At 43.0% G+C, this 25,000-nt stretch overlaps 1 protein-coding gene across 2 annotated transcripts; it reads right to left on the bottom strand.

Annotated features, from left to right (window-relative positions):
• Positions 1 to 93: 93 nt before the first annotated feature.
• tmem260 (transmembrane protein 260) lies at positions 94 to 24,292 on the bottom strand. Of its 2 annotated transcripts, XM_072365986.1 has the most exons (16): positions 23,725 to 24,292; positions 20,633 to 20,664; positions 19,101 to 19,252; positions 10,362 to 10,539; positions 10,148 to 10,261; positions 9,629 to 9,808; positions 9,462 to 9,502; positions 7,243 to 7,329; positions 6,304 to 6,412; positions 5,972 to 6,144; positions 4,653 to 4,824; positions 3,980 to 4,119; positions 3,229 to 3,405; positions 2,289 to 2,342; positions 1,940 to 2,024; positions 94 to 1,801 (listed from the first exon to the last, which is right to left on the bottom strand). In XM_072365986.1, exons 1-16 carry the CDS (start codon positions 23,831 to 23,833, stop codon positions 1,541 to 1,543), a joined length of 2,064 nt encoding a protein of 687 aa, XP_072222087.1. In that variant the 5' UTR covers positions 23,834 to 24,292; the 3' UTR covers positions 94 to 1,540. The 2 variants fall into 2 exon arrangements, with proteins under 2 accessions (XP_072222087.1, XP_072222088.1); XM_072365987.1 differs by lacking the exon at positions 3,229 to 3,405.
• Between the last annotated feature and the right edge of the window lie 708 nt (positions 24,293 to 25,000).

Below are 25,000 nucleotides of genomic sequence, written 5' to 3'. Positions count from 1 at the left end.
TGATCTAATCATATATTATAAAAAAAAACAACAGAAATTATTTTCACAGACCAAAAAAGGCAAAAAAAATGTAGGAAATAAATAGAAGCAGAATCTTTATCAAAATAGTTTAATCTTTAGACAGTAGGAGAGACAGTTTTTGCTTTTTTATGAGACACCAAATAATCTGTGCTACAGCAGGTCAAACCTCATCATCCGGGCAGCTGACAATCACTAACCAGGCTGGTGAAAAGAGGGGAAAGATTATATTCTGCGAAAACTATGCACGCACTTCCTGTCCTTCGCTTTCGAGTCGTATCTCACACAGCAGGTTTTTTTTTCATAACATTAACGGAAACATGGCGGTTGCTTCACAGCAATCAACTCATTAACTCCAACATTTAAAGAAAAACAAAAAAAATCCCGAGAACACGTCAAAGACACACAAAGACAAAGGTGTGCATGAGAATTTCTAGAGTCCCTTTCCACCTTCTCTCCCAACGCTCACAAGGCCAAAAGTCCATTTTCCTGGAAGTTGGGAGCTGACAGTCTTACATGTCTATATGCATCACTGGAGTTTGCATGAGTCTGTGCTTCTCTAATGATCAAAGCATTTTGCTTTTCATTGCACCAATCTTTTTTATCGAACATGTTTATGTGCGGCTCTGATAGGAAAAAAGCTTGAGTGGAGATTTAAGCAGTGCACACAAACAAAAATCGACACACATGCACACACCTCTAAAAGGGTCCCTGGCATTGTGACATTTCACATTTCATTTAAATCCATGAGGGATTATAGCCCTCCTGTTAGGAAGGAAGAGAGTAAAAAAAAAAAAAAACACTCATCAAATGCATTAGTTTTAAACATTTAAAGGACCATCCAAGATAGACTGATGGAGGGATAGAGGGGTGGGTGTGTAGTGCTGGTAATGTGGGGAGAAAGCTGCGTGGCACTGAGCAAGTCTGTCCTAGATTAAGCAGCCGCTCTAATCCCCCATTTCTGCCCCCAAATTGGGTTTCCCTCAATCTCAGCCTTGCCATCCTAATGTGAGAAAAAGAGAACTAGAGCACAGGCTGAGGCAAAAATAATCACCACGTTAAAAGCTCTGAGAGCAGAATGGGGGAGAAAAAAGAATGAGATGTAAAGATAAACTGAATGGGTGAGTTTAAGGGGAGTATGCAGAGCGTGATTGAGGTCAGAAAAGGCCTCGTGAAGTCAAACTCTGCCACTAAATTAACTCTGCCACTAAACTACCAGAAACATTCATCAAAAGAAGAATGGCTGAGTTCAAGTCTGCCATTTGCTGACAGTTCTCTTTGATAACTAGAGGCCAGTTCTCATGCAAAAGCATTCCTCCTCAGTACGATTTCTGACTCAGAGGTTTAGTTTGGCCAGATGCATTTACCCAAACTAAACAATACTAAACCATTTTGCATCCCTCTGGTGCATCAACTTACAACCGTGAGAAAAGGCACATCGGCACTCGATTCCCAGGGCGGTGCACGTTGGTCGGTCTTTTAACACAGTGTGTCAGCCCCCTGTGGGTCTTCGTGGATCTTATCATGGGGTTTGCTTCCGGCTCTGACGGAGCCTGTCTCTCTCTGTGAGCAGGTGAGTAATGGCTGAGCGTATGGCTGGTGCCTGGGGATCAGTGAGTTCCTTCTCTAGGTACAGACTAAAGTGCTGGGTACTGCAGGTCAGCAGGCTGTCTGGATTGTAGCCCCGGTGACCTGAGCGGAGCAGCCTCTCGCATGCCAGCGCCAGGTTCTTGTCCCAGTTTGGAGGGTAGTCTGAGTGGGCCTCTACAATCTCTTTATACAGCTACCCAGCAAACACAAACACAAACAGACAAATGTAAAAACATATAAAACCAACACACTACACCATACTTAGTCTGTGGCACTTGAATCTGCCCCATTATGATAAATCAAAGTGGTTTTTTTTTTAGGTCAAACTCACAGTGTAAGACAACTCAAAGAGGCGAGTTCTCCCATCTGCCTGCATCCTTTCTGCCAGGTCAAACAGAAAGAAAGCCGTCTTCATCCTGAAACAAAGCACGCAGGATCAGGGCTAAGTGCTGGATGGATGAGCCATGCAGATCCACACTCGTAGACGCACCACTCCAATGGAGTGATTTATGTAGATGCCGCCACCGAATAGAATGTACATGTAGATGCTCTACCACACAAGACTGGTTTATGGAGATGTTCTAGCGGGCCGGTATGCATCGTGACGCAGCATTTTATTTGCATGGCAGCAGTATACAACCGCTCCGAAGAGGAGACTCCTATAAAGGGTTTAAACTTACCTGGCTTGCCACATCTCCTCATTAGCGACACGCTCCCAAGATGCAGGATGAAAACTGTTCAAACAAGAAAAAGTTGGAAAAAAAAAAAGAAAAACACACATTTCTTTATACAAAGCAGCTCCGGGCATTGGCTTATGCACAGTTCCACTAACTATAAATGATTATTTATGACTATATTGTTCCACTCAACTTTGCAGGTTTTGATACACTGAAATTCAATGTTTGCTGCATAAACATTAAATGACAGAGCAACAATACCAGCTAGCACATTAGACATGGAGTTAAACCACATCTGCCTTTTTTTCACTTTGTTGACTGCAAATACTTGACCTCTTCTTCAAAAGAATATTTTAGCGGGGTTTCCGAGCTAATATTTGGCTTGTGGGCATCTGCGGACACGCTTGTCGTTGGGGTGCGGGAAATAATGTCACAGTATTCAGCCGTGGATATCTGAGTGAAAGAAGGGCTGCTGGCAACAGCAACTGAATATGGAGCTTTGACTAATTCCAGTTTTGACACAGTTATTGACAAAACGCAATAAGAAACTCATTATTTTTCATCTTCAGTCTCATTTCAAATGGCTGAGGGCCTAATGTCTTGCTCTGGTTGAATTCACAAAGAGCAGGATCACAGCATGGAGAACAGAGTACAACCTCACTGTGGGAAGCTCTGTGGAGTCTGAGGAAGGAAGACCACAGAGAGAAGGGCAGCAAGGGGATTTATTCTGAAGGATTTGTCTATTTTGGACAACAGCAGCCTCACATAAATGACTCTTTGCTCATTTTTAATGCCTCAGGTGTCTCACACCTACAAAAAAGTCACACATGCAGTATTTAAAAATATGTAATATGTTGACAGAAATTAGGAGCATTTATTTGATGAACTATTTCAGACAGAAGAACACATGCACTTAAGAGTTAACGGCTCTGTGAGTGTGCACCTGTCGTGCGGCTCGCTCCAGTTGTAGATGTTTCTAGTTCGCTGAGCCCACTGTTCAGGGTGAAACTGCCTTTTAACGGGAACCAAGTAGTCGCACACTCCCAGGGGCCAACGAGTGAAACTATGCTCCCAGCTTGGGTCTCCATCAGACAGCCCTATGCAGGTAAACACATCCCTCCTGTAGAAAAAAAATGAAGGTGACTGCTGACGACAAAAATACGAAAATACTTTGTAGACAAACAATTCCTCCCCAAGCCAACACCTCCCAGCTTCCCCTCAGCTCAGTGCTGCTCACAGACCCTGAGGGTTAATCCCACAGGTCAGTGTTGCCCCACAGAGAAACAGACATGTTGGCCTGGCAAACACTGCCCCCTGGTGGGCTTGGTATTAACACAACACCATCCAGTTTCTGGGTCTCGGATCTTCCTGGGGGAGTAGACATGAGAGCAGGGAGAAGCAATGAGTCCGCCAGAGACTGTTTAACCAAATCAAGTAGATTAGTCGACTTCTGTAGTTCATCAAACTCCTTTTATGGTCTCAACTGTTCTGTGGGCTTATCTTCTCCCTGCACTCACCGCTGTGTCGACCATCCCACTGATCTCTGCCTCATTAGATCACCCACTTGTTCATTTGGACCATTGTCGCCCTTCCAATTCATTCTTTCTCCCTCTCCATTTAACATCCTTCTATTTAGCTGGTCAGACCATCCCTCTATTCCCTCTCTGCTCTCTCCATGTGTGTCAGAAACTCACTGCGTGTTGTGGGACAGAAACTGCTCGAGACTGAAGGAATCTTTCTCCTCAGGGCTAACTGGGTCCCACCATCGGCCAGGAAAGTGGACCCCAGGGAGGTGCGGTGCCAGCTTTGCTACATACCAAGAATATGTCAACATCTGCCAAGAAGAAAAAAAGCAGTGATAGAATGACCAGTAATGACCAGTAAGATTTGCTGGCTATACTCGTGTCATTTGTGGTATAAAGGCCGATGTAAATTATTCTTCTTCAGCTTAAAGTTAAAGACCTTTTGTCTTTACAGTGTTGTCAAATGTATAATCTACTCTCATGACTAAGTCCCTTATTCAGAAAGAATGAAAAAGGTTTCCGGACTACAAGCTGTATGTATTGGCTATCACACAACATCACATCACTGTTTTCCCCAAAAACATCACCGGTCAGACATAAAAAGCTTATTCCTTCTTTAAAGCCCAGTATGTTTAATGAAATTCTCCTTATCTTTTGGAATTCTTTGTGCAATCATGCTGACAAACAACAATTAAGACTTATTTTTTTAAATAATAAAGTATTTGATATTCACTGTGTTCAGAGGGAACTTTTGCCTTATTTAGTTTCTGGCTATAACATTACTATTTCTATCTTTTTATCAAAAACTTAATGAGAGCAGTCAGAGCCTCAATAAATACAGTACCTCCTGGTCGACCAGGCGGACATCAGGCCGTACGTCCTGGCAGTAGTGTAAGTAACGCATAGAGTTTCCGGGCAGGTCTCCTCTGGTCAGGATGATGGAGTCTTTTGGGATGGAGGTCAGAAGCTCCCTGCCAAACCTCTCCACCACACTGTTAGTGCTCTGATCACAGTCCCTGGAATCATCAACACACATGCAGCCATGCAGTATAATTTCCATAAAAACACAGGTTGTGTTTACTGGTGTTTAGAAACTTCTGAATTCTTCCTTAGCCATGCTTAGAGCTGTGTGTGTACATATGTACAGCTGTGAATATGCTCGTGTCTGTAAGAACGGTTTCAAGGTGCTCTGAGGGTAAGTTGTCAGTGCCCCCGCCCCTTCCCCTCTGCACAGCTCTCTGGCTGCCTATCTAATCGTGGGGAGACAGGTATGATGGGTCTGACAGCACAGGCCATGCTCTCTCCTTGATCAAAGCCGCTCAGTGATGGCTGTCTGGCACTCCCCGGCGCTACGCTGGTGTAATCTGCCTTTTCGGACAGCTAACATCTCAGACTGAGCTCTGCAAGCAGAATCTACGTGCTAACCGTGCCTCCGTTTAGCCCCTACCATGGAGTGAACCGAGAAAAACCTGACATGAGGAGTTCAGACCTGGGGTGTGCAGCGCAGGAGAAACAAATCGGGTTGACTCAGAAAAAACGCACGGATGGGGATTTTAGACGAGGGGAGTTTTCAGTTCGCTTAAACTTTAAAAATCATTCTTTTTTCATACACATTTGGGTCCAGTGTAGCTTTTGCAACAGGCATACGCAGATAAATGCTCACAGATTGGACAGAATCTGTGAAGCCTGGTACAGAGACACTATTAGAGCCTGGGATCACTATAGCCTGTGGAAGTGCAATACAATGAGCTACAATAATTATGTCCTCTGTGATCAAGATCTTTGCTTTCGTAGAATTAGTTCTGTAATTGTCTGCAAATTTAAATGTCAAAAAGCCAAATTTCCATCTCAGGCATAACAAAATAGGGGCAATTAACTATAAGTTGAAAAGAGTGGAAATGCAACTGAAAGGCTTTTTACATTATGCTCCAGAGTATTTGGTTTTTAATGAAACAATGGGAGCTTTTAATGCTGACTTTGCTTTACTGTGCATTCTGCATTTCAATCTTCCATACACTTTTTTCCCTCTGAAACACACCAGGTTTGAGATTCCATAAAAAGCAACAACACCGCTCTGCCATTAATGGAGTGCAATGTATGATTTCATAACATCCAACAACAGCAGTTTTTTTTTCCTTTCTTGTAACCAAATGTAATTCTCACCTGTGATTGGTGTGCACCATATGTGCAAGCAGGGCTGCAGTGAAGACCCAGCCTGTGGTCTTCCACACCCCTCCATATCCCAGCCTCCTTTCCAGCTCAGTGTGAGTCCGGCTCAAGCCGAGGCCAGCCAGCACACACACTGCAGCATCACTCTGGAGCCAAAAACGCTCAACCTGCAGGAAATGCAAACAAATACATGCACAACACTGTTTCTTGAAGGTTTGTGTGACTGTGCTTATTTATTCATATGTTAAATTGCTGCAGGAAAACAGACGTAATGCACGTTGGATAAAAGATAAGGCGCTCCGATATCTACAAGAGTTTTTGCTCACCACTCCAAGCAGTAAAGGTCTGCTAATATCCAGGTTGGCTCTCCAAGCAAAAAAGAGCGAATAGACCAGCAGCATGGCAGTCAACAGCCAGGACACTGAGCGACACTTCCTAGAAAAGCAACAAGGATAATTGTTTAGAGCACAAATATTGCACCTTTCAGTTACAATTTATTAAAATATTCAGTCTCATGTATTATAATGTCTTCTTGCTCTGTAAAAACATACTTGTTTTGTATAAGTTCGTTAAAATGTTAATGCAAGGCTGGATATCACAAGTCTGTACCAGCCAAGAGGTGCATGACTGATATTCTAATGCAGACTGAGTCATCATGAGCTCGAGCCAAATGCTGAATCACAAACTCATTACGTACAGCTGTAAAATGTACTTATAGACTAGAAAGAAAACATGTTATCCTTGTAGCAATAACAAATCATCATCTGAACCCGACATTTTTAAGTCAGAATATACTAACGAGCCAACAGATTTTGATAGTTTGTATCGGGTGGCCTGTATTAGCTGAACTGATTTTTGAGGGATGAAATGTCAGTTTGCATGGAATGACCTTTTTCTTCTTCATCTGTGAGAGTATGTGGTTGTTTAAGTGCACTTAAGATGAGGCAGAAGCTCTGCAGAGCTCTGAGGCATCACCACGTTTCATCGGCTCCACCCCACAAATACAATATCAAATATCACTGCCATATCCAAACAGTGATTTACTTTCACAGGCAAACGTGTTTTTTTTTTTTAAATCCAAAATACGCATCAACCCCTTTTGATCTGAATGTGGAGCGTTCTGATAGCTTGACAGCTAGATGCCTCAGTGTTGTTTTGTATTCTCTTTTTCTAGGATCAGCATTTTGTCAGTGGTTTTGTTCCCCATCTTTCACTCTAGGGGATTAGATTTTTGTGTTGCACGTTGGCATCTTAGTCAATCCTACCTGTCCCATGAGGAGAGGAGAATGCCTATTCCTGCAAGAACCAAAACAGGAAGTGAAAGATCTGCCAGGCAGTGGTCCAGCTGGGCCCTGCACGCACACACACACACACACACACACACACATATATGATGGACACCAAAGACAAGCTCAATTACCCTTCCTGCTACTGAACTCAAGGACAGCAATTATCAAATGCCCTCTATCCCCTCTCAAAACAGACTCCTTGGACTGTGCGCTCCTCCTTTCAATCGGATTGACAGATACGAATGACTGTGTCATCCACCCCCCGCAGCCCCGTCCTCTCGTCACAGCGCCTGTCAGTCACAAAGCGCTTGCTCAGAGCACAGAGATAGTTTCCTGCCTCTTCCTTAATACCCATCTCTATTTGACAGCTTATTGAGTCTCTATATCTCCCAATGTACACTATGTGTGAATGTGCTCATGAGCGTGTGTTTGTGAGTGTGTGTGTCAGCTACTCCAGCGGGTTTACGTCTCCAGTGCGACAAGCCTGTCATGTTCGGCTCTCTTCCCCATCTTGAAGGTGTGCTTGTCCGTCAAGCAGCAGGGGCGATGGGAAGGGGTGGGTGCCTGGCAGAGGGGGGTCTGGCAGTGGGGGGTCTAAAGATGAACATGCACCCTCCATCCCGTCAGTTGGAGAAAGATACCAGGAGTGGGATGACTGTGGCGGTGGTTGAAAGGGAGGCAATTCAGTAGTGGGGGGGGTGCCAAAGTGGAAAAATACAATTTCTTCAGCTCTATTGCAGTGTCTGTCATCACAGCTTGTCACGCTTAAACACCAGAGCTGAGTGATCATTTCAAACTGCTGGAGAAACAGAACACAGCAATTTGGCCCTCTAAGCAGGTTCAGTTCTGCTTTGATAGAAGAGAGTGGAATGGGAAGAACAAAAGCTGCTCGGGAGAAGAAAGAGATGGGATACAGAAATGACGGTGGGCTCTCACAGTGGATTGGCGAGTCTTCTGTTAAACCTGTGTAAACCACCAGAACCATCACAAAGAGTGGCTGGGTGCTCCATCTCGAGACCAAGATGTGCCCTCACTGTGCTTCACAACGAACCCCCTTGTAAGCTCTACTGCTTCTTCCCTGCTCGTTCGTACAATTTCGAATTTACTGAGAACTTAAGTGAGTAAAAACCAGAGATGTTAAAGTTAAACAATTACTAAGCCAGTTAGACTTTTTCTTTTCTTCACAAACCACATCATATACAATCCATACTATGAGGAAATGCCAAAAGTGCTTTTTTAAATATCAAATTTGCTGTAGTTTTTTTTTTTAGAAATCTAGGACAAAGCAAGCAATCTGAAGGCCTTTTTCTACCCCTATCTCTGTTTTTCTTTTACATATGAGAATACCTTGAAGAAACAGTCAATAGATATGAGACAGAAGTAGTCTTAATCAGAGGGAATGTCATCCCTAAACTGTAAAAACAGATCATAGAATCTCTTCACAATAATATCGCCTTGTCATACCTTTTTTTTTTAATTATTTTTTATAGTGGTGTCCTACTTGCTCTTTGCCCCATGGAGTCCTACTGGGTTCAGTATGCAATGTGTGATCTTGGCCAGAAACCAGTGCTCCAGATTGCTCCAGATCAGCTTGAAGCCGTTTAGATGTCTTGCACAGTTTTTTTTTTCTTTTTTTCTTTTCAACAATCCACACAAACCTTCAGACAGATTTCAGCCTTTGAGTGTCTTCATGGTGCCACATTCTGAAAGCATCTTTACAGATTCATCACGGTGAAGCTTCTTGATAATATTTCATGGTGTCAAAACAGGGATTTCAAAATCTTTGGCAACTGGAAATGCTACTTTCTTGATGATAACATTACTGGTGCTCTCCAACAGCTCTGTTGTCTTCATCGTTGTGAAAAAGAAAGTGGAAACAATCAGCCAGTGCTTATGAAGCAAAACCATCCTTCGCTGGTTAATTGGGCTCATGTGAACACTGAAAATGAGCACAGTGGGGAAGCCTCATTTGTTTTCATTTTGCTTGAGGGACTAATTCCAGCGGCTCAAACGGATGTCAATAATTGTGTCCAGTATAAATTTTGCGTCTGTATTTTTGTTTCGCATCTTTTTTTCGGTGCTTTGCTCCACACTTCAGTTTCCAGGTTGTAATAAGTGGGTTCATTTGCATTCATTTAAGAAGATACCATTTTTGCAGTTTTTCAAAGAATATGGGACAATATCGATAAACTCACTGTAGCATTGCTGTCAGGCTCACAGAACTCTCCGTTTTTGCCTGCAAAACAAACAAAAAAAAAAAACAGTACGACTAAAAACATTAGTAATCGAGAAAAGATCATTGAAAAAAAAAAAAAAAAACATGTCGTACTAAACGATTTGGAATAAATCATGTCGCACATACTAGACTGAATGTGCCGTATTCTGCCCTCAGCAGGTGAGTCAGCAGACCTGACAGGGTGGTCTGGTCCCCCCAGCTCCAGCGGGCAGTGTTGAGGTAGGATGAGATGGGCAGGTAGATGTATGGCAGAAAGCCAGCGAAAAAACACAGTCCCAGAGACAGAAGCTTGTGCAAAGACAGCTCCTGTTTAAATGATATGGAAAAGAGGCTCTCCGTGTTACTACACTTACCAAAATGGATGTTTTGCAGCTCACCAACATGAAAAGAAGAACTGCAATTACCTACAGTGTATGTGGCATGGGAACAGAAACTGACCTCGTGTTCATACTTTCCCTTATTAGTCCATTTTTAACAATACATCAACATCAGACTTATCCTCCCTGAGAAAAAGTCAGATCTGCATATTTTTATAGTAGAATATTTTTGTGCCATTTATGCTATTTTAGAAGTATTCAAACATATTTCTACTTTCCTGTCAACAAGTTTTGTGTCTGCTCCATATCACAAGGCCTAAGGACTTACCTTTAGAGAAAAGAGTCGATAAAGGACCCAGGAAATAATGACCAGCACATAGAGCACCAGGGTGTGCTGGTTACAGAGCCCCAAACCACAACACAATGCCCCCCAACGAGCAACCTGATAGGGACAACCACAACAGTGCAGCACTGTGAGTTTAACCTCCGACAATTAAGACGCAAGGTCCCAGTGAGGGTGAGCATGTGTTGCGCTGAGCTACCTTCCTCCTCTGGGTGGCGTTTTCAGCACAGTGGAAGCTGGCGGTCAAGAAGAAGAGAAGGCCAACAAAAAGGTTGTTGAGGGTGAAGACCTCTGCCACCATGGACCACTGCCAGCTGAGCCTGGACACAGCAAACAGCCCTCCAGCCAGGACTGCACCAGGATCAGGACCTGCCAACCTGACAGCGTGGAAGAAGAGGGTGATTGTTACTCTAGAAAGATCTGAGCTTTGACAAACAAACACAGGAATAAAAATTCTTTATGAAAAAGTGAGGAAATTGCAGAGGCCTGAGCAAAAGTCAAGTTTCTTTTTTTTTTTTTTTAACTATGAAGAAATGTAAAAATCTGGTTTTGGCAATCATTAAAAAAAAACACCTTTCAATATTCAAATATCCCAAACTTAGTCTTAGTATTTTATTTTTACACAATTTTACAAGCTGCGGAACTTTAGTTTCTTTCTACAATATCCCATTTGATCTGAGTTACTCTGAGCTGCACCGGGGCGAAAAACAACAAAGTCAGCAGCTTCACACAACATTCAAAAACTTCCTGTCAAGAAAAAAAAAAGCACTATTTCCTACAGACTAATTTGGGGACAGACTATAATCTTCCCTCTGCCCAAGTTTGCTTCTCGGACTAGACCTAAAAAAAACAGCGATTTGGGATAATTCACATATCATGAGAACTCCCTCCCCAGCAGCCAGTTCATCTGGAGCAGACTGGCACAGAAACCACCGTGGTGGAGATAGCACTTCATCCTCAGCTACTTAAATATAATGTGTGCACAAAAGTTTTCCCCTTCCTCCTCTCCTGTACTGTCTCCATTTCCTTTGCTGTAATTGAAGCAAACTTGGGATAATCTGTCATACGCTAAGACCCACCACTTACTAAAATGAGAGACAGAGGGGGAGAGAAATGACGGCGAGAGGGGAAAGAAAAGAAAAATAGTGCAGAGAACTGTGCGTTAAAGGGGTGAGACAGCGTACGGGATGTAGGATGAAATATAGAAAAAGGAAGAAAAAAGTTCAAGTAGAGAGAGGCGAAAGAAGAGAAAAGAAGAAGAAAAAAAAAGCAGCCCAGTCCCCAGCATGCTGGCTCTGAAATATGAGCAGGCTCGACAATTAGGGAAGTCAGGCAGTATGGCCCTTTCCACCATTGTGTGGAGTGGCTTAGAGTCCTCATCAGCCTATCAGCTAACTGACAGGCAGAGAGCTGCTCTATTCAGCACCGCAGATACAAGCTGCAGGCCAAACGGCTGCCAGGTCCCTTATGACCCCACAATCCCTTGCCGGTGACAGCTTCAAGCTCCATAGCAAATTAGGCGCTCTCACATTACAATCGCAGAAGACAGATTCCATTAACGGTATCTGAAATTGAGTAGAGAGCAGGCCCGTTATCAGACCTGACTCATAAGCACCGCCATTAATCACAAGGCATGATACCATTTATACATTTCCAGCTCTCTGCCTGCCGCTGTGATAGTCAGCCACAAAAGGCCTGATGAGACTTAGGCTAGGGGAACAATGGAGCTTTCTGAGGAAAGCGCGGTAAATCAGAAAAAAAGGAAACCGAGAGAAGGGTAAAAAAAAAAAAAGAAACTCATGCTTGCTGACTACTTCCCCTTTTTTCTTGGGTTTTCTCTCCTCCACTCGCCACTATTTTTCCTCTGTCTTCTCTGTAAGGCAGGCTTGGTGAATGAGGACGTACAGTAAATGTGAGAATGTGTGTGTGTGTGCACTTAAGGGGGGGCTGGGTCGTCTAGAAGTGGGTCTTAATAAGAGATAGCAGCGTCTTTCTCGCTGCACCGCTCCAGGAATTAGTTGTAACTTGAAGGAAGGATGAAGAAGGGTGGTGATGTGAGGGAGGGGGGGCCAGATGGGGACTTTTGTTGAGGTGCAGAGACCTCCCGCACCCATAATTTTACCTCACTGCATGACAATTAACCCACAGCTTATACACTTAGCGGGGGGGCTGGTTTGGGGGTAGCACAGGGTGCCGAATAGTCATGGGGGGTCCACGGACGCGGTTATTACACCAAGTTTGCCCCTGCTTCTGAAGCTCTTCTCATAGCCACATTTTCAAAGACACACACACACTCCTGTTCCTTAACTTCTTTATTCTCTCAGAGTGCCTGACAAATCTCTCGGTCAGAGCTTGTCAGTCATTAAGAGTGCAGTGATGTGTGTACAGTGCAGCCTGTAAATGACCTGTCTGTCTGCGAGGGACCACCTGGGTCCCAGTTAGCCTCTCAGCCACTCCAGAGCTCATTCACCAGGCTGGCTGCTCCCAGGGCGCGCAGATAAAGCAGGACACATTCTGACACCGATGTGGCCATGTTCCCTGTTATCACGACTCAATGCTGTGCAGGATGCTGCTGTGCTGAAATGTTGTGGCTCACTGACAATGGGCTGGTTGAGATGTAGCAGGAGCATAATACAACTGACAACGTGACTATTCTACCCTGAACTGATCTGCCCTGCCAAAATGCCTGTGTCATCACTTGGGTAATTAACTGAATGATGAATATTATGCATTAACCCCGAAGTGAAGCAGAAACATGGTAATAAAATACATGATTAAAAAAGGAAAATTAACTCAAAATGTATTTGCTTTTAGCCGATTGAATTAAACTGATAAAACAAAACCATTTAACAAAGGGAAATCAAACAAAATTGAAGATGATAGAAATAAAAGATACTCTCGTGAGCAATGTGCCCTTCAAGGACACAACAAAAGCTCGGTATAATCACTTTGAAGTAACAAAATGAGACCTGCCTCATTTGCCCACTCGGTTCTAAAACATGGGCCGGACCGATGCCAGCATCACTAAATAACAGCACACAAAAAGCCTACACCAGCACTCTGCGCTGAATGATGCTTCACAATGGAGCTGGCCAAGGGAGCCACTGTCACACACCACCCTGGGGAACAGACAATACCACAGCTGTGCCATCGCGGATCAGAGCTACACTGTTCTCCAACTGAGTGGTGGTTTGGGAGGCAGCGCTGGAAACGAATCACACATTCCTGAAGAGGGTAAAAAGCCCGAGAGAGGAGGTGGCCTGTTCAGGCTGAGGCTGAGGCTGAGGTTTCCAGCTGGCCCTTGCTCGCACCCCAGGGCTCCCCTCTGGCCAGGACACCAGCCAGGGTACTTAGTAGCTATTATATGACGGGTAAGTGTCTGATGTATTGCTTTGAAGTTTCAAAGCCAAGCAGCAAATGATATACAAATATTTAAATTGAAGCGTATGTCAGGAAATCAAACACCGCAAAGTTAGCAAGTCAATATGTGGCTTTGGCTGAGAAACATTACTAAATGACTGTTGACTGTATTTCAGCTAAATTCTTTCATTAACATATAATCATTGCATATAATTATCGTCTTAACCAAGTTCAATTTCAAATCACACAAGAGCAAAAGCTAAGGATGATTTTTAAATTCTGAGTTGATTATTTGGCCAGTGGCTGATAGCCGATACGTTTCATTCATTTTCCCTTTAATGCTCGAGAAACTATGCAATACACATTATAAAAAATAACAAGAAAGTTTTAAAGTTGTTCACAGAAACCTTCCACATTAAAAACAACTATTTTAAACAAGCACACACACACAAAATAAAACATTTCAAAAGTATTTTCAGCCTGTTAAACCAATGCCAGCTCAATGACTTTCAGTGCTAACATGGCCTGACACATTTTTTTTTGTGCCCATACCAAATTAAATGTAAATAAATCTTGTCACTGTCAGGGTAAAGTCAATGCAACACAAACAGGACACACAAGATAAGTATCGGCCACTGCCGCCGCTTTATGTTGTCCTATTTGCCGACAGGCTGATTGCAGTCAACAAGCTGAATATAATCCAGTACCGATGTTAGGCCAAAATATCTGTGCATCCCCAGTAAAAACAAAGCTGCAGAAAGTCTTCTGTGGTTCTGAAAATGCAACCAAACACCCACAAACTGAATTATACCAATAACTGGGTTACGTAGGCTTAGGTGCCAACACTTAAACAGAAAGGCTTCTTTACGAGAGGTGAAGAGGTGAAAACATGATAAAGAGGTGTCCCCTTTCCCCCATTTTTCACACAACTGGAGCCTCTCACACCATTCTAGAAATGATTTCCATCAAAATAAAGAGTTAATAAAACTAAATTAAAAAAGGTTTATTGGAACTGATGATAAATTGCTTAATTAGGGGATAGTGATCAGATATGCTTATTGTATCAAAAAAATCATGTATATATTTTTTTTATTTCTATGTTTTCATTATCTTACATGTAAATTAAGCTTAAATTACTACGTTATGTGTTGATGTCAGAAAAACATACACACAAATATTAGAGTACTGGTTTCTGTCATATTATTCTGTCTTTTAATGAATGTATCACTGATACAAAATGGCACTTTTATATGTTCCCCATTATTTTACATTATCATCTTTCAAATAAACCAACTGCCATCAACAAAATTTCATCCCAAGCACTGAGGACCTATAAAATTGTTTGATCCCCCCCACAGCATTTCCAGCCCTTATTCTTTTTATCTAACTGATTTCCAAAATTGTCTATTTAGATATTTCATATTGGAGGCCACAGACAAATTTCAGCCAATCACCAAACCAGGCGCTTCTCTGCCTTCTGCGTCTCATCCAGTGTGTGTGGATGACTGTTCGCACACAGAGGAGGATAAATAAGGGTCCCGGGCTCTGCCGCTCAGACGCCCCTCCTCCAGGAGAGTGGCTCCAGTGCTACAAGTGCATGCAAAATTAATCACCACAATTCTGCTCAAACAATGCAGCCACTGACATGACAATTTCTCCCAGAATGCCATCTTAATCTCCACCCCACACACAAAAAAAATGACAGGAAGAGCGGTACAAAAAAAAAAAAAAACAATTTAAAAAAACCTTGTGTTTATGCAATTCACTGAATGCCATTTTTATTGCTGCTTTTTTCCAACAAAGTCATTAGGCACACACCAGTGAATATATAAATGTTGCTATATAGATTCCATTAACTAATTCTGGGTGAATTGTAATTGCCGAGTCTGATCCGTCTCTGTGCCTTATTAAGACAGCCTGTGGTGGGTGAGGAATGTAATATTGACGTCCGAGGCAGACACAATCTCAGGCCCACGGGCGAAAGGAATATTAAACTGGTACTGTATTCTGCTGTCTATCTCGCCCTCCTCCTCTCTTTCCCATCCCGCAGCCAGTAATGAGGAAATAACATCTTCATTAGACATCTGTTTAACTGTATTAGAGGATGAGTCCTGGGGGAACCATTGGTCATGCTGAGCATGGGGAGAGTTAAGGAGGTCTGTTGGACTACAATATGACGAATGAGATACAGCAGAAAAGGAACAAAAGGTCCAGAGATTGGGGCCTTTTCGGCAGACAAACTTAAAATTATCTACTGCATTTTCAGAAGAAAAAACCGAAATGGGTGTGCCCTCGATTACCACTTGGGATGAAGATTTTATCTGACCACAGCAGATGTGAAAAGGAGGGGCAGCCTTGCCACCTACAGGGAGAGGTGAGGACATTATCCAACATAACAGCTCTATTCAGCTGCTTTATAGAGACAAAACTACACAAAGAAGAACTCCCCAGACGCACAAGCTCTGCTCCCGACTTGACCCTGACTTCATAGCCAACATCCGTGGAAAAAACAAACAAAAAAAAACACACCTGAGCAAGGAAAGAATGAGCAATCGGGACCATATGGTGGAGGTCCTAGAGGAAGGAGCTGGGGATCCAGCACAAGGCAGGAGTTGGCACTCCGCCCGCCCTCCCGTCCACTGAGATAGCTGGAGCCTCTCTCAGGTGTGCATTTTTCCCTCATGGGCCGCCAGGGAAAAGGCAGGCCAAGCACGAGTGCTTCAGCAGGCCTGTTATGTAATCATGTGATCAAACCAAAAGTGCTGATGGCTGGGTGTTATGAGGTTGTTTTTTTTTTTTTCTGCAGTGATGGCTGTCAGCATGCCAACGTGTCTGCTCCGGGTTTCTCAGGATAAGCTCGGGAATGGAGCGATATTCCTCTCAGGTAGCACAGATTCAGAGCAGCTTTAGCAGATAAACTGTGAAACGAAAGAGTACAGAATATCGAGCTGTCTGGATTATCCTGTTGTGAAGGGTGCATTCCTCCAGAGTCTCATGGCTGAGGCCTGTGGCACTTCACAGGCGAAACGTTTCCCTCTATGAACCTCCGAGTGCAATCGATAGTAATTATCATTACGTCCAGCATCCTCAAAGGCTCGTCAGGCCATGGTGTGAAAACATAAAAAGACATGCAATTTGGCCATCAAACCATATGATCAAGCCAAGAGAACTATAATTGACAAATCAAAGGGAGGCTAAAGTGCTACATTTAAACTTATGCAAGAGAGAGATGTGGCTTCCAAGCCTATCAACTTACATTCCCCCACATTAAACACAGCAATCTGGCTGACTAATTTAAATTGATACATCAAAGGCTTTCCATGTTGGGTGTATTCCAGATGAATTTCAAGGTCTTACAGTTTATTATTTGAGAGAAACTGCATTCGACTACCCATATTAACTTCAATATATTTTGCCATCTGAACATAATCACACAAATCAACAGTTTGACTGGGAGGAGGTCTGCTGCTGAGCTGATGCAGATCTACAGATAAGAAGCCATGGAAACATTTAGGAGGGCCACAAAGAGACAGAAGTAACAAAAGACACCTCAAAAGTTCATTATGACGGGCAAAGACACAACAGAGTAGTGCCACCGCTCGGCAGAGCAGGTATCAACTGGTCAGTTCTGGCATTTCCTCAAAGTCCAGGCTAGAGTGCCCCTGCAGGGCTGTGCCAGGACATCACTGCCAATATTCTTAATATTGTAAAAGCGCCCAATGCACCCCAAGAGGGAGGACTTTACTAGCCAGATCCCTCCCACCAGCCCTCTCTCCCTCCTCATCTTCTGCCCTCTCCAGTTACCCCTCCCTGCAAAACGTTTCGACTGATCCACAGCCTCAGAGCTCATCGCAAAGTAGGACCTTAACAGATAATAACTAAAGCTTTTTATGCTTATTTTTCCAAATTGAAAGCATAGATTATACATTCACACTTCAGCTTATATAATGTGACTGTGTGCTCTGGCTCAAGTCCTCGCTATCCATCAAACTCTGGTGGGTACTGGGTGTAGCTGCAGCTCTTAATAATGGCCTTTTACATGACTATAATCCACAACTGAATCTAAATCCCGAGAGATTACAAACAGGACTACAGTTAAAATGCACTCTGGGAGCCAAATATCACCCAGACTGCAAGAATATTTTCTGGCTTTAAAATAAATAAGCCTGGCAAAGAGCTGAGTCCAGTTCTGTACTGTTTGGTACCTCATCAAACGCATTAAGACTAGGGTGGAAGCAGGGGTGAACAATCAAAACTTCGGAAAAAAGTGCAGTGTTCCCTCCCTCTCTTGTCCAGTCCCGAATTGTTGAAACTGACAGGTTTTGAGTCACCTCTAAGGTATAATCAGTACAGAGTCCGAGGCTGATGCAGTCCTGACGTCGCCCCATCTCCTGCCCTACTCATTCTGACCTTCTCTGGATTGTCTGACACCTAAACACAATGATCAGCACACAGGAAGTAGGCTCAGCAATGCACATCTGAGAACACACAAACACACACAATCCCATTTTCATTGGATTTCCTTCCACTCTCTCTGGCTCCTCACAGCCTGCCAACGTGTACAGTTGGATAGATTTACACCATATTCAACAATTCCAATAGTGGAAGAGGTAAATTAGATGTATAAGACATGCATGGAAATACCCCAGTATGCATAAAGTGGGACAAAAAGGAAAAATGTTGACACTAAGCTGCCACCAACAAAGCAACGTGGAAAATTACTCAGATCAGCTAAACTGTGATGTAAGGTTCTCTGGCCAACCATCCGAGATAAACACACAGACAATACAGGGATGCGTAAAAATACGCCTTACATGATGGGGTCAGCAGCAGGAGAAACTGCAGGGTGATAGAGGGCAATGCAGAGGCTGTAAACTGTGCTCATGACTGAGCGAGGGGAGAGGTGGTTGAAGAGAGGCGAGAGGGAGGAGCAGTTAGAGATCCTGTTCCTCAGACCCAGGAGGCAAGAAGGGGGAGATTAGAAATCGTGCCATGTCAGGATTGGGAGCATGCTGGGCAGTGGGGGAGCAGGGAAACAGGGATGTCAGGGTGGGGGGCTGCAGGGCACGATAATTGTGATATACATACACATACACGCACACTCACAATGGGTGGCTGATGGGTAAACAGGCAGGATAGGGCGGTGGGAGGGAGGAGGGTGGCTGAGCTCTGCTCCTGAATACTGAACAGAGGATCAGGGACACCACTGCCTGTCTGTCAGGACCTAAAAATACTGCTCTCTGTAGCAAACCACATCAAGATACAAAAGGAAGGTAGAGGAATGTTTAGAGACTATCTCCAGTTAAAAATGTACTCTTTTATTTTGTCCTTCTGAAGATGGAGCTTCCCTTAACTGCCCAGGCATCTCGGCTTGAGAGAGAAGCCTTAATGACCAACATCTGTTGTAGAAGCCAGTGATAAGAAACAAATAATAGACAGCTGTGACATGTATGGAGATTACTTTTGCTCATACAATCGCTCAAATAAAAACAAAACTATGGCAGAACTGAAGGACAAATGCATTAGGAAAATGTGTGAACATACTGCATATGGGTAAAAGAGGCAAATGTTTTCATACCTGCAGACAGTTATGCAGAGGAAGCCACAAGCGGCAGCCCCCAGGAGGCTACTCATCAGATTGACACTGTAGGCTGGAGAGAATGAGGGCAGCAGACACACAGCTAAGCGAGCTAGGAGGGTGAATATCGGATATCCAGGAGGATGAGCCACCTAAGAACACAATGACAAAGTCAAAAACTCAACTCAATGGAAGATCAATTCAAAGCCATAAACCTGCCATTTCTTTACTTGGAATAAACAAGATGGGGCCATAAGGCTGTGATGGTGAATGAGCATGTTTTACTTTGATTCTAGTAGTTGCCAGAGGTGGAATGCCGCCGCCACTTTAAGAGTTAAGACACATCCTGCAGGGTCTGTCTGCAAGCCGACTATGTTATAATACTATAACCCTCCTCTCCTTCGTTTCCTCTGGCTTTTTCCCAAGGACAATGCAGCTCCCTAGAGCCCAGGCTACAGCACGTGGTGCTCACCAGCCTCAGCCCCAAAACCACCTCAGAGCTATAGCCATTCTCGCCTGGGGGATCTCAGCAATCACAGCAATTAGCCGCTAAGTCTCCTCCACCCAGATAAGGGCTCAGTCATTAAACACAGGCTCATTCCACGGCACTGATAACACGAACCGTGCAGGCAGGGAGAAGGGGCAGCTCTTCAAATGAGCACAAAGCGGAAAGGTGAAAGTGTGACCGCTTCACCAGTAACCTCAAACATAGCAAAGTCTCTATAGCTACGTTCAAGTGTGTGAAAGATTTCCAATCTGAAAGAGGGGCTATGAATGGAAAATTACTTTCAAAAGAGGTAAAAGAACCAATAGAGATTAAGTGAATAGGATAAAAGCAGAAACACCAACAGATAGTTTGGTGAAAGTAACAGATAAGTGTGTAACTCAGTGAAAAATAAAATAATAATAATAATAATACAGCTGACACACGTGGACAGACACGTAGCTGATGGACAGCTGAGGGATAAAGGCAACAGGGTGCAAAGGGAAGCAGAACTCTGGAGCTCTGGGGATGAGACGGGGGGGCCTGCAGCCTGGGGCCAAGGGATGGCCTGCGAGGCCCTGGGGAGGCCTGAAAAGCAGACAGGCAGGCCACACGGACTGCAGCACTAACGGCAGGATTACTGGCATAGTGACACCGACACAGCCTCCCTAAAAGGATCACAGCGGCGTAATAAACTTTATTAAATAATAAAACTTATTATAACTGTTAACCCGATTTAGTTCATTCTTCGCGGCTTACACACACACACAAAAAAGAGGGGTGGATATAATAAGCCTTATACCGTACATAAGGCAAAGCTTACAAAAGCCATCGCCTTACCATTGACTTTAATTGGATTTGAAAAACGGGTTGCAAATTATAGCATTCTCTACTTGCAACTTAGTAAAATAAGTGTATAGAAAAGAAGGGGAAAAAACCTGTGGACTGAAAGTAAATTAATCTGCTTTCTGCCCATGCTTAATTAAACTTCCTTAATGCTTATAAGAGTTAATGAGTGAATTGATTAAACAATACAGCTAATACTTACCCCCAGCTCACATGCAGTGGTGATCAGCTCTCCTGTGGAGGAAAATAGGGGAGGAAATTAATGTAAACCCAATAATTATTATTAAGAGACAAGTCTGCTCCCAAAGTTTTCCCAAATCAAATACTTGCACTGGGGTTTTGCATTAATTTGCCAGGATCAAAACCTGCAAATCTTCCCAGTGTGACATTTCCTAAGCGGCACGCTCATTCTCTTCATCTTTCGCTTCTTCCCTGATGCCTTCCTCATCTCCCGCACACACACACACACACACACACATATAAACACGCGCACACAAACCATTACACTCCCTCTCCAATGCTCTGTCACACAAAGACACACATATGCTGATCTGAGAATAATACTTCCAGTCCCATCCTCCCCGTGCATCAGGGTCCCTTCCCTTCCTCTTTCTTCATCTGCTCTACGTGCCTCTCTGCTGCTTCCACACTCCCAGTGTCTCAGTGTCTCCTTTAGTCCGTTGGGCACAAACAGAAAGGCTACGTTTGTGACAGTAACAGAATGAGGTAAGCTGTAAAAATAAGAGCCGGCTGCACAATTTTTTGACAAGCTCTGTGTGAGGTGCAGTACAAAGTGAAAAGAAAACCCCTAAAAGCTATTTGAGGAAGCTTTAATGAATCTGGGCACAAACCCATTTGTGCCAGAATACACCCAGAGCGTTTCAAATTATACTGATTTCTCACCCAATGTTTGCATCTCCCACTCATGGAAATTGAAATTTGGTTCAGATTAAATGACATTGATAAATGCTGGGGATCAGCACAGCTCCCTCTACTGGTGATAGGTGGGTAGTCCTGCCCCCGTCAAATAAATCCAGAGAAACAGTGTTCTTCTTCACTGCATCAGCACCGACTGATGACTGACTGAATGATGTATCTATTACTTTACAAGCTATCTAGGATTCCCAGTAAAAGAGGACAATGTGTATGATGAAGAAAATATAACTCAGATAAAAAAAAAAAATTAAATCAATTTTTCTTTTAAAAAGCATACATGTTAAAATGAATTTCTCTTAAGCGTTGAATATCCCACTGATTCCTAACAAATCAAACATTAAAACAGAAACAGGATACACATAAATGGTTATTTATTGAAAACATATCAAAAATAAACACTTGAACAGCAAGACCGTCGGCCAGGGCTACCAACTATTATAGAACAGAATGGCTGTATTTCAGATGGCACTGGATGCTTCCTATATTTTGCAACCATGCCGACAGTGAATTATGATGCCTAAAATTCTGCCACATGAGGAGCCCAAAGTCTTATCAGTCTAATGGACCATGAAGTCAGAACTCCTCCACCTGCACAGCTTTAATGTTTTCACAGCTCCATTTCACCTGGCATGAGCCGCCAGCTACCTGCCATCATTTTACATCACACTTTCTCATCCTTCATCAGTTTCTCAATTTCACTCATTTTCACTCAGGAGTGGCACATTTTTACCTCATTCAACACAGAAACTTGTACTAAGCCAAAACATTCATCTCAGTGCCACAGAGATGCAGTTCTGCAGCCCCACTACTAAAAAGGGAAAATATTGACTCAACGGGGTAGCAGCACGGGTGCCAAGAGTCTTTGTGATTGTGGAGCATGGGCACCCACATCAGCCTTCCCATAATCCCCATCATTTCCACACTTCACATTCCTAGACAACAGTGTACCCGCAGGGCTGCGCTCGAGCCTCTCCAGGGCACATCACACCTAAAGAGATTAGGACACAGAGACGGAGACCTGGAGAATTCGGAAGGGTGTTCAGCTGGCACTATCAGAGCGGGCATCCTGCACCGTCCCTAAACACTGTGGAGAAGGGGTTGGCCATTTTTTTTTTCCAAAGACCCTGCTAGACAGCAACACAACCGACAGGGCTACTCAGCGCTCCAATTGCCTGCTCTCTCCTCAGCTCATTTCTATCTGTCCGAGCTTTTCTTCTGCTTTCATTCTGCAAAATACATTTCCTTCTGCTTCTTGTACACCCGAGCAGTGCAAACCTAACAAGCAGAGCCTCCATGCCTTCAAGTCCATATTTACAAGTGTGTAACCTTGCTATCACCTCTGAACACTGTAATTGTGCATAAGCTGCATTACAAAATCCTGGAAGACAAATTCACACAAAACTTGGAAAGGTATTTTGTGAAACACATTTGAGTCCACTGTGAAGCCTCATTAAAGAGGGCTGCAAGTTAAAGTAATACACACCCACAAGATAAAATGACAAAATCAGCAAAACTGGGTAGGTAACCATAAATAAGTTGGGTCACAAACAAGTGAAACCAATATAGGCAGAACAATAGAGAATATCTACATTGTTATATCACAAAACTAAATGGTTTTCAAAAATAAAAGACAAACTCATCCTAATCAACTGTAAAAAATATTCAAGCACCTGAATTTTGATTAAAACTTTTTGAAAAAGAAAATCCCTATAACATCTGTTCTACTGTCACAAGTGATAAATTCCAACTAGAAGCAAATGCACTGATCTATTCTTTTCAGATATAATAACATAGAGTAACTGAATCAATTTAACAAATCTAATAAACACTCACAAAAAAAGAACGTTAATAACCTAAAAACAACACGTTTTGTCAGTTAGCAACAAGAGAAAAGTAATAAACATATGTGCAGTACAATCTTACTGTAATTTCAGAAGTTGAATTGTCTGACAACTTTATTTTTTCACATTGTTTGCTCATTACAATGGTCGCAAATGGTACAAAAGTCCCATTGCATAGCTTTATTCTTTTCTTTTCTTTTCTCTAATCTTTAGCGGAAATCATAGCGGTGCTGGAGTTTGATTTAAAGCTGTTAAAGTTGTAAATTTTAAACAAAACGATCCACCCGTGAGAGACAGTGTTTTTAACTATTGACACCCGTAAGAGTCAATAGTTTTTAAGCGAGTTTTACGTTTATACGTCCCAGAGCTCTAGGTCTGACACGTTTGTCCAAACGGATGTAAATGCACCTGCAGGACCACGGACAGCTACGTCAACAAGGTGCCACCTGATTGGCTGTCTGACAAGACAACAAAGTCATGTGATCACATGAACATTAGCTAATCTTTTAGCACCAACCTGAGTCTCCACCGGGAACAGTCCTCTGCACACAGGGCACATACAGGGCGACGACGAAGGCTATCGTAGTCCCAGTCATTATCCAACTCGTCCTTTGCGCGGCAAACATTTCACTTCCCGGAAAAATACCGATAACGTTCACTGATATGTCGCTTAACTAGCGAGCTAACGTTAGCATCCACACATGTGTGGCGTTGCGAGCAGTAAATAGTTCTGTAAGCTTCCTGCAATCTTAAAATATTCGACTGGGCTGAAACGAAGTTAATATGTCACCAGGTTAAAACGTTTGAGCTTTATTTTTGCGAGCTTGAGATATTGAGTTGAGGAATTTTTTTTGTTCCCGAGAAGTAGCACCAGGATCCACGCCGACGAGCTAAACTCGCGATATTACCGAACAGACGCGCCTTTCTCCAACTTATATTAGCCAGCTAGTTGTATTGATTTATATTGTGAGTATATATTGTATTCTAGCAAGTACATGACGTATTGTGCATTCAGGCGGAGGAGGACGAGTACTTCTGTGTCAGACGTGTTGCTAGTGAAAGCCAAGTGACTAGTTCCTGGTTTTCTCGCTGAGATTCAGGAATGAAAACCAGAGGTGTGTCATCGTTCTCATTTTAGGCTGGGGGAGGATCCGCACCACTGCCGTTTTTTGTATAATATATTTTCAGTTTTTAATTTTCAAGTGAGACAATAAAATATCCGTCTTTTTGACTTACAGTATAATTCAGTGCACATCAAGGCTTGTAATACCTCATCTACATACTGAAACATTCAGAGTACTTAAGTCAGAATTACTGTGAATAGTTACTTTCAGTAATAAATATTTAAATAAATGAATGCGCAAAGGAAAAAAATTATAAATTACATTCACTAAACTTCCAGGCTTAGATTTTTTTTCTCACCCATTAGCCTACCTGCACATATCAAAGCTAATTTTATAAGTTCTCATCTATCTATCTATGAGCCAAAGATACTCACAGCATTTGTGCATGTACTATCTACAACTTGAGTCTCCTCAACAGTTGGTTTAAGGCTCGGACGAAACGTCTTTCTGTCTTTTCACCGTTGCCCTGTGTAGTTGTTTCCTCAGTGGGTTGCATCGTCAAAGATGATTGACATGATCAATTCCTTCTAAAGTTCAATTAAATCCAAACTCAAGCACAGCTGGTTTTGTCCAAATTAGACTCCTAAAAAGCTCATGTTGTAGTCAATGCAGCCCTAATTCAGCCTTCTGAGATATCTTTGCTTCATTAAAAAAAATAAAAAAAGAAGT

This window comes from Leuresthes tenuis, unplaced genomic scaffold, assembly GCF_036924035.1.
Source record: "Leuresthes tenuis unplaced genomic scaffold, fLeuTen1.0.hap1 SCAF_15, whole genome shotgun sequence".
NCBI lineage: Eukaryota > Metazoa > Chordata > Actinopteri > Atheriniformes > Atherinopsidae > Leuresthes > Leuresthes tenuis.
Note: the sequence above shows the minus strand (reverse complement) of the source record. Positions and strands in the feature narration are given on the sequence as shown.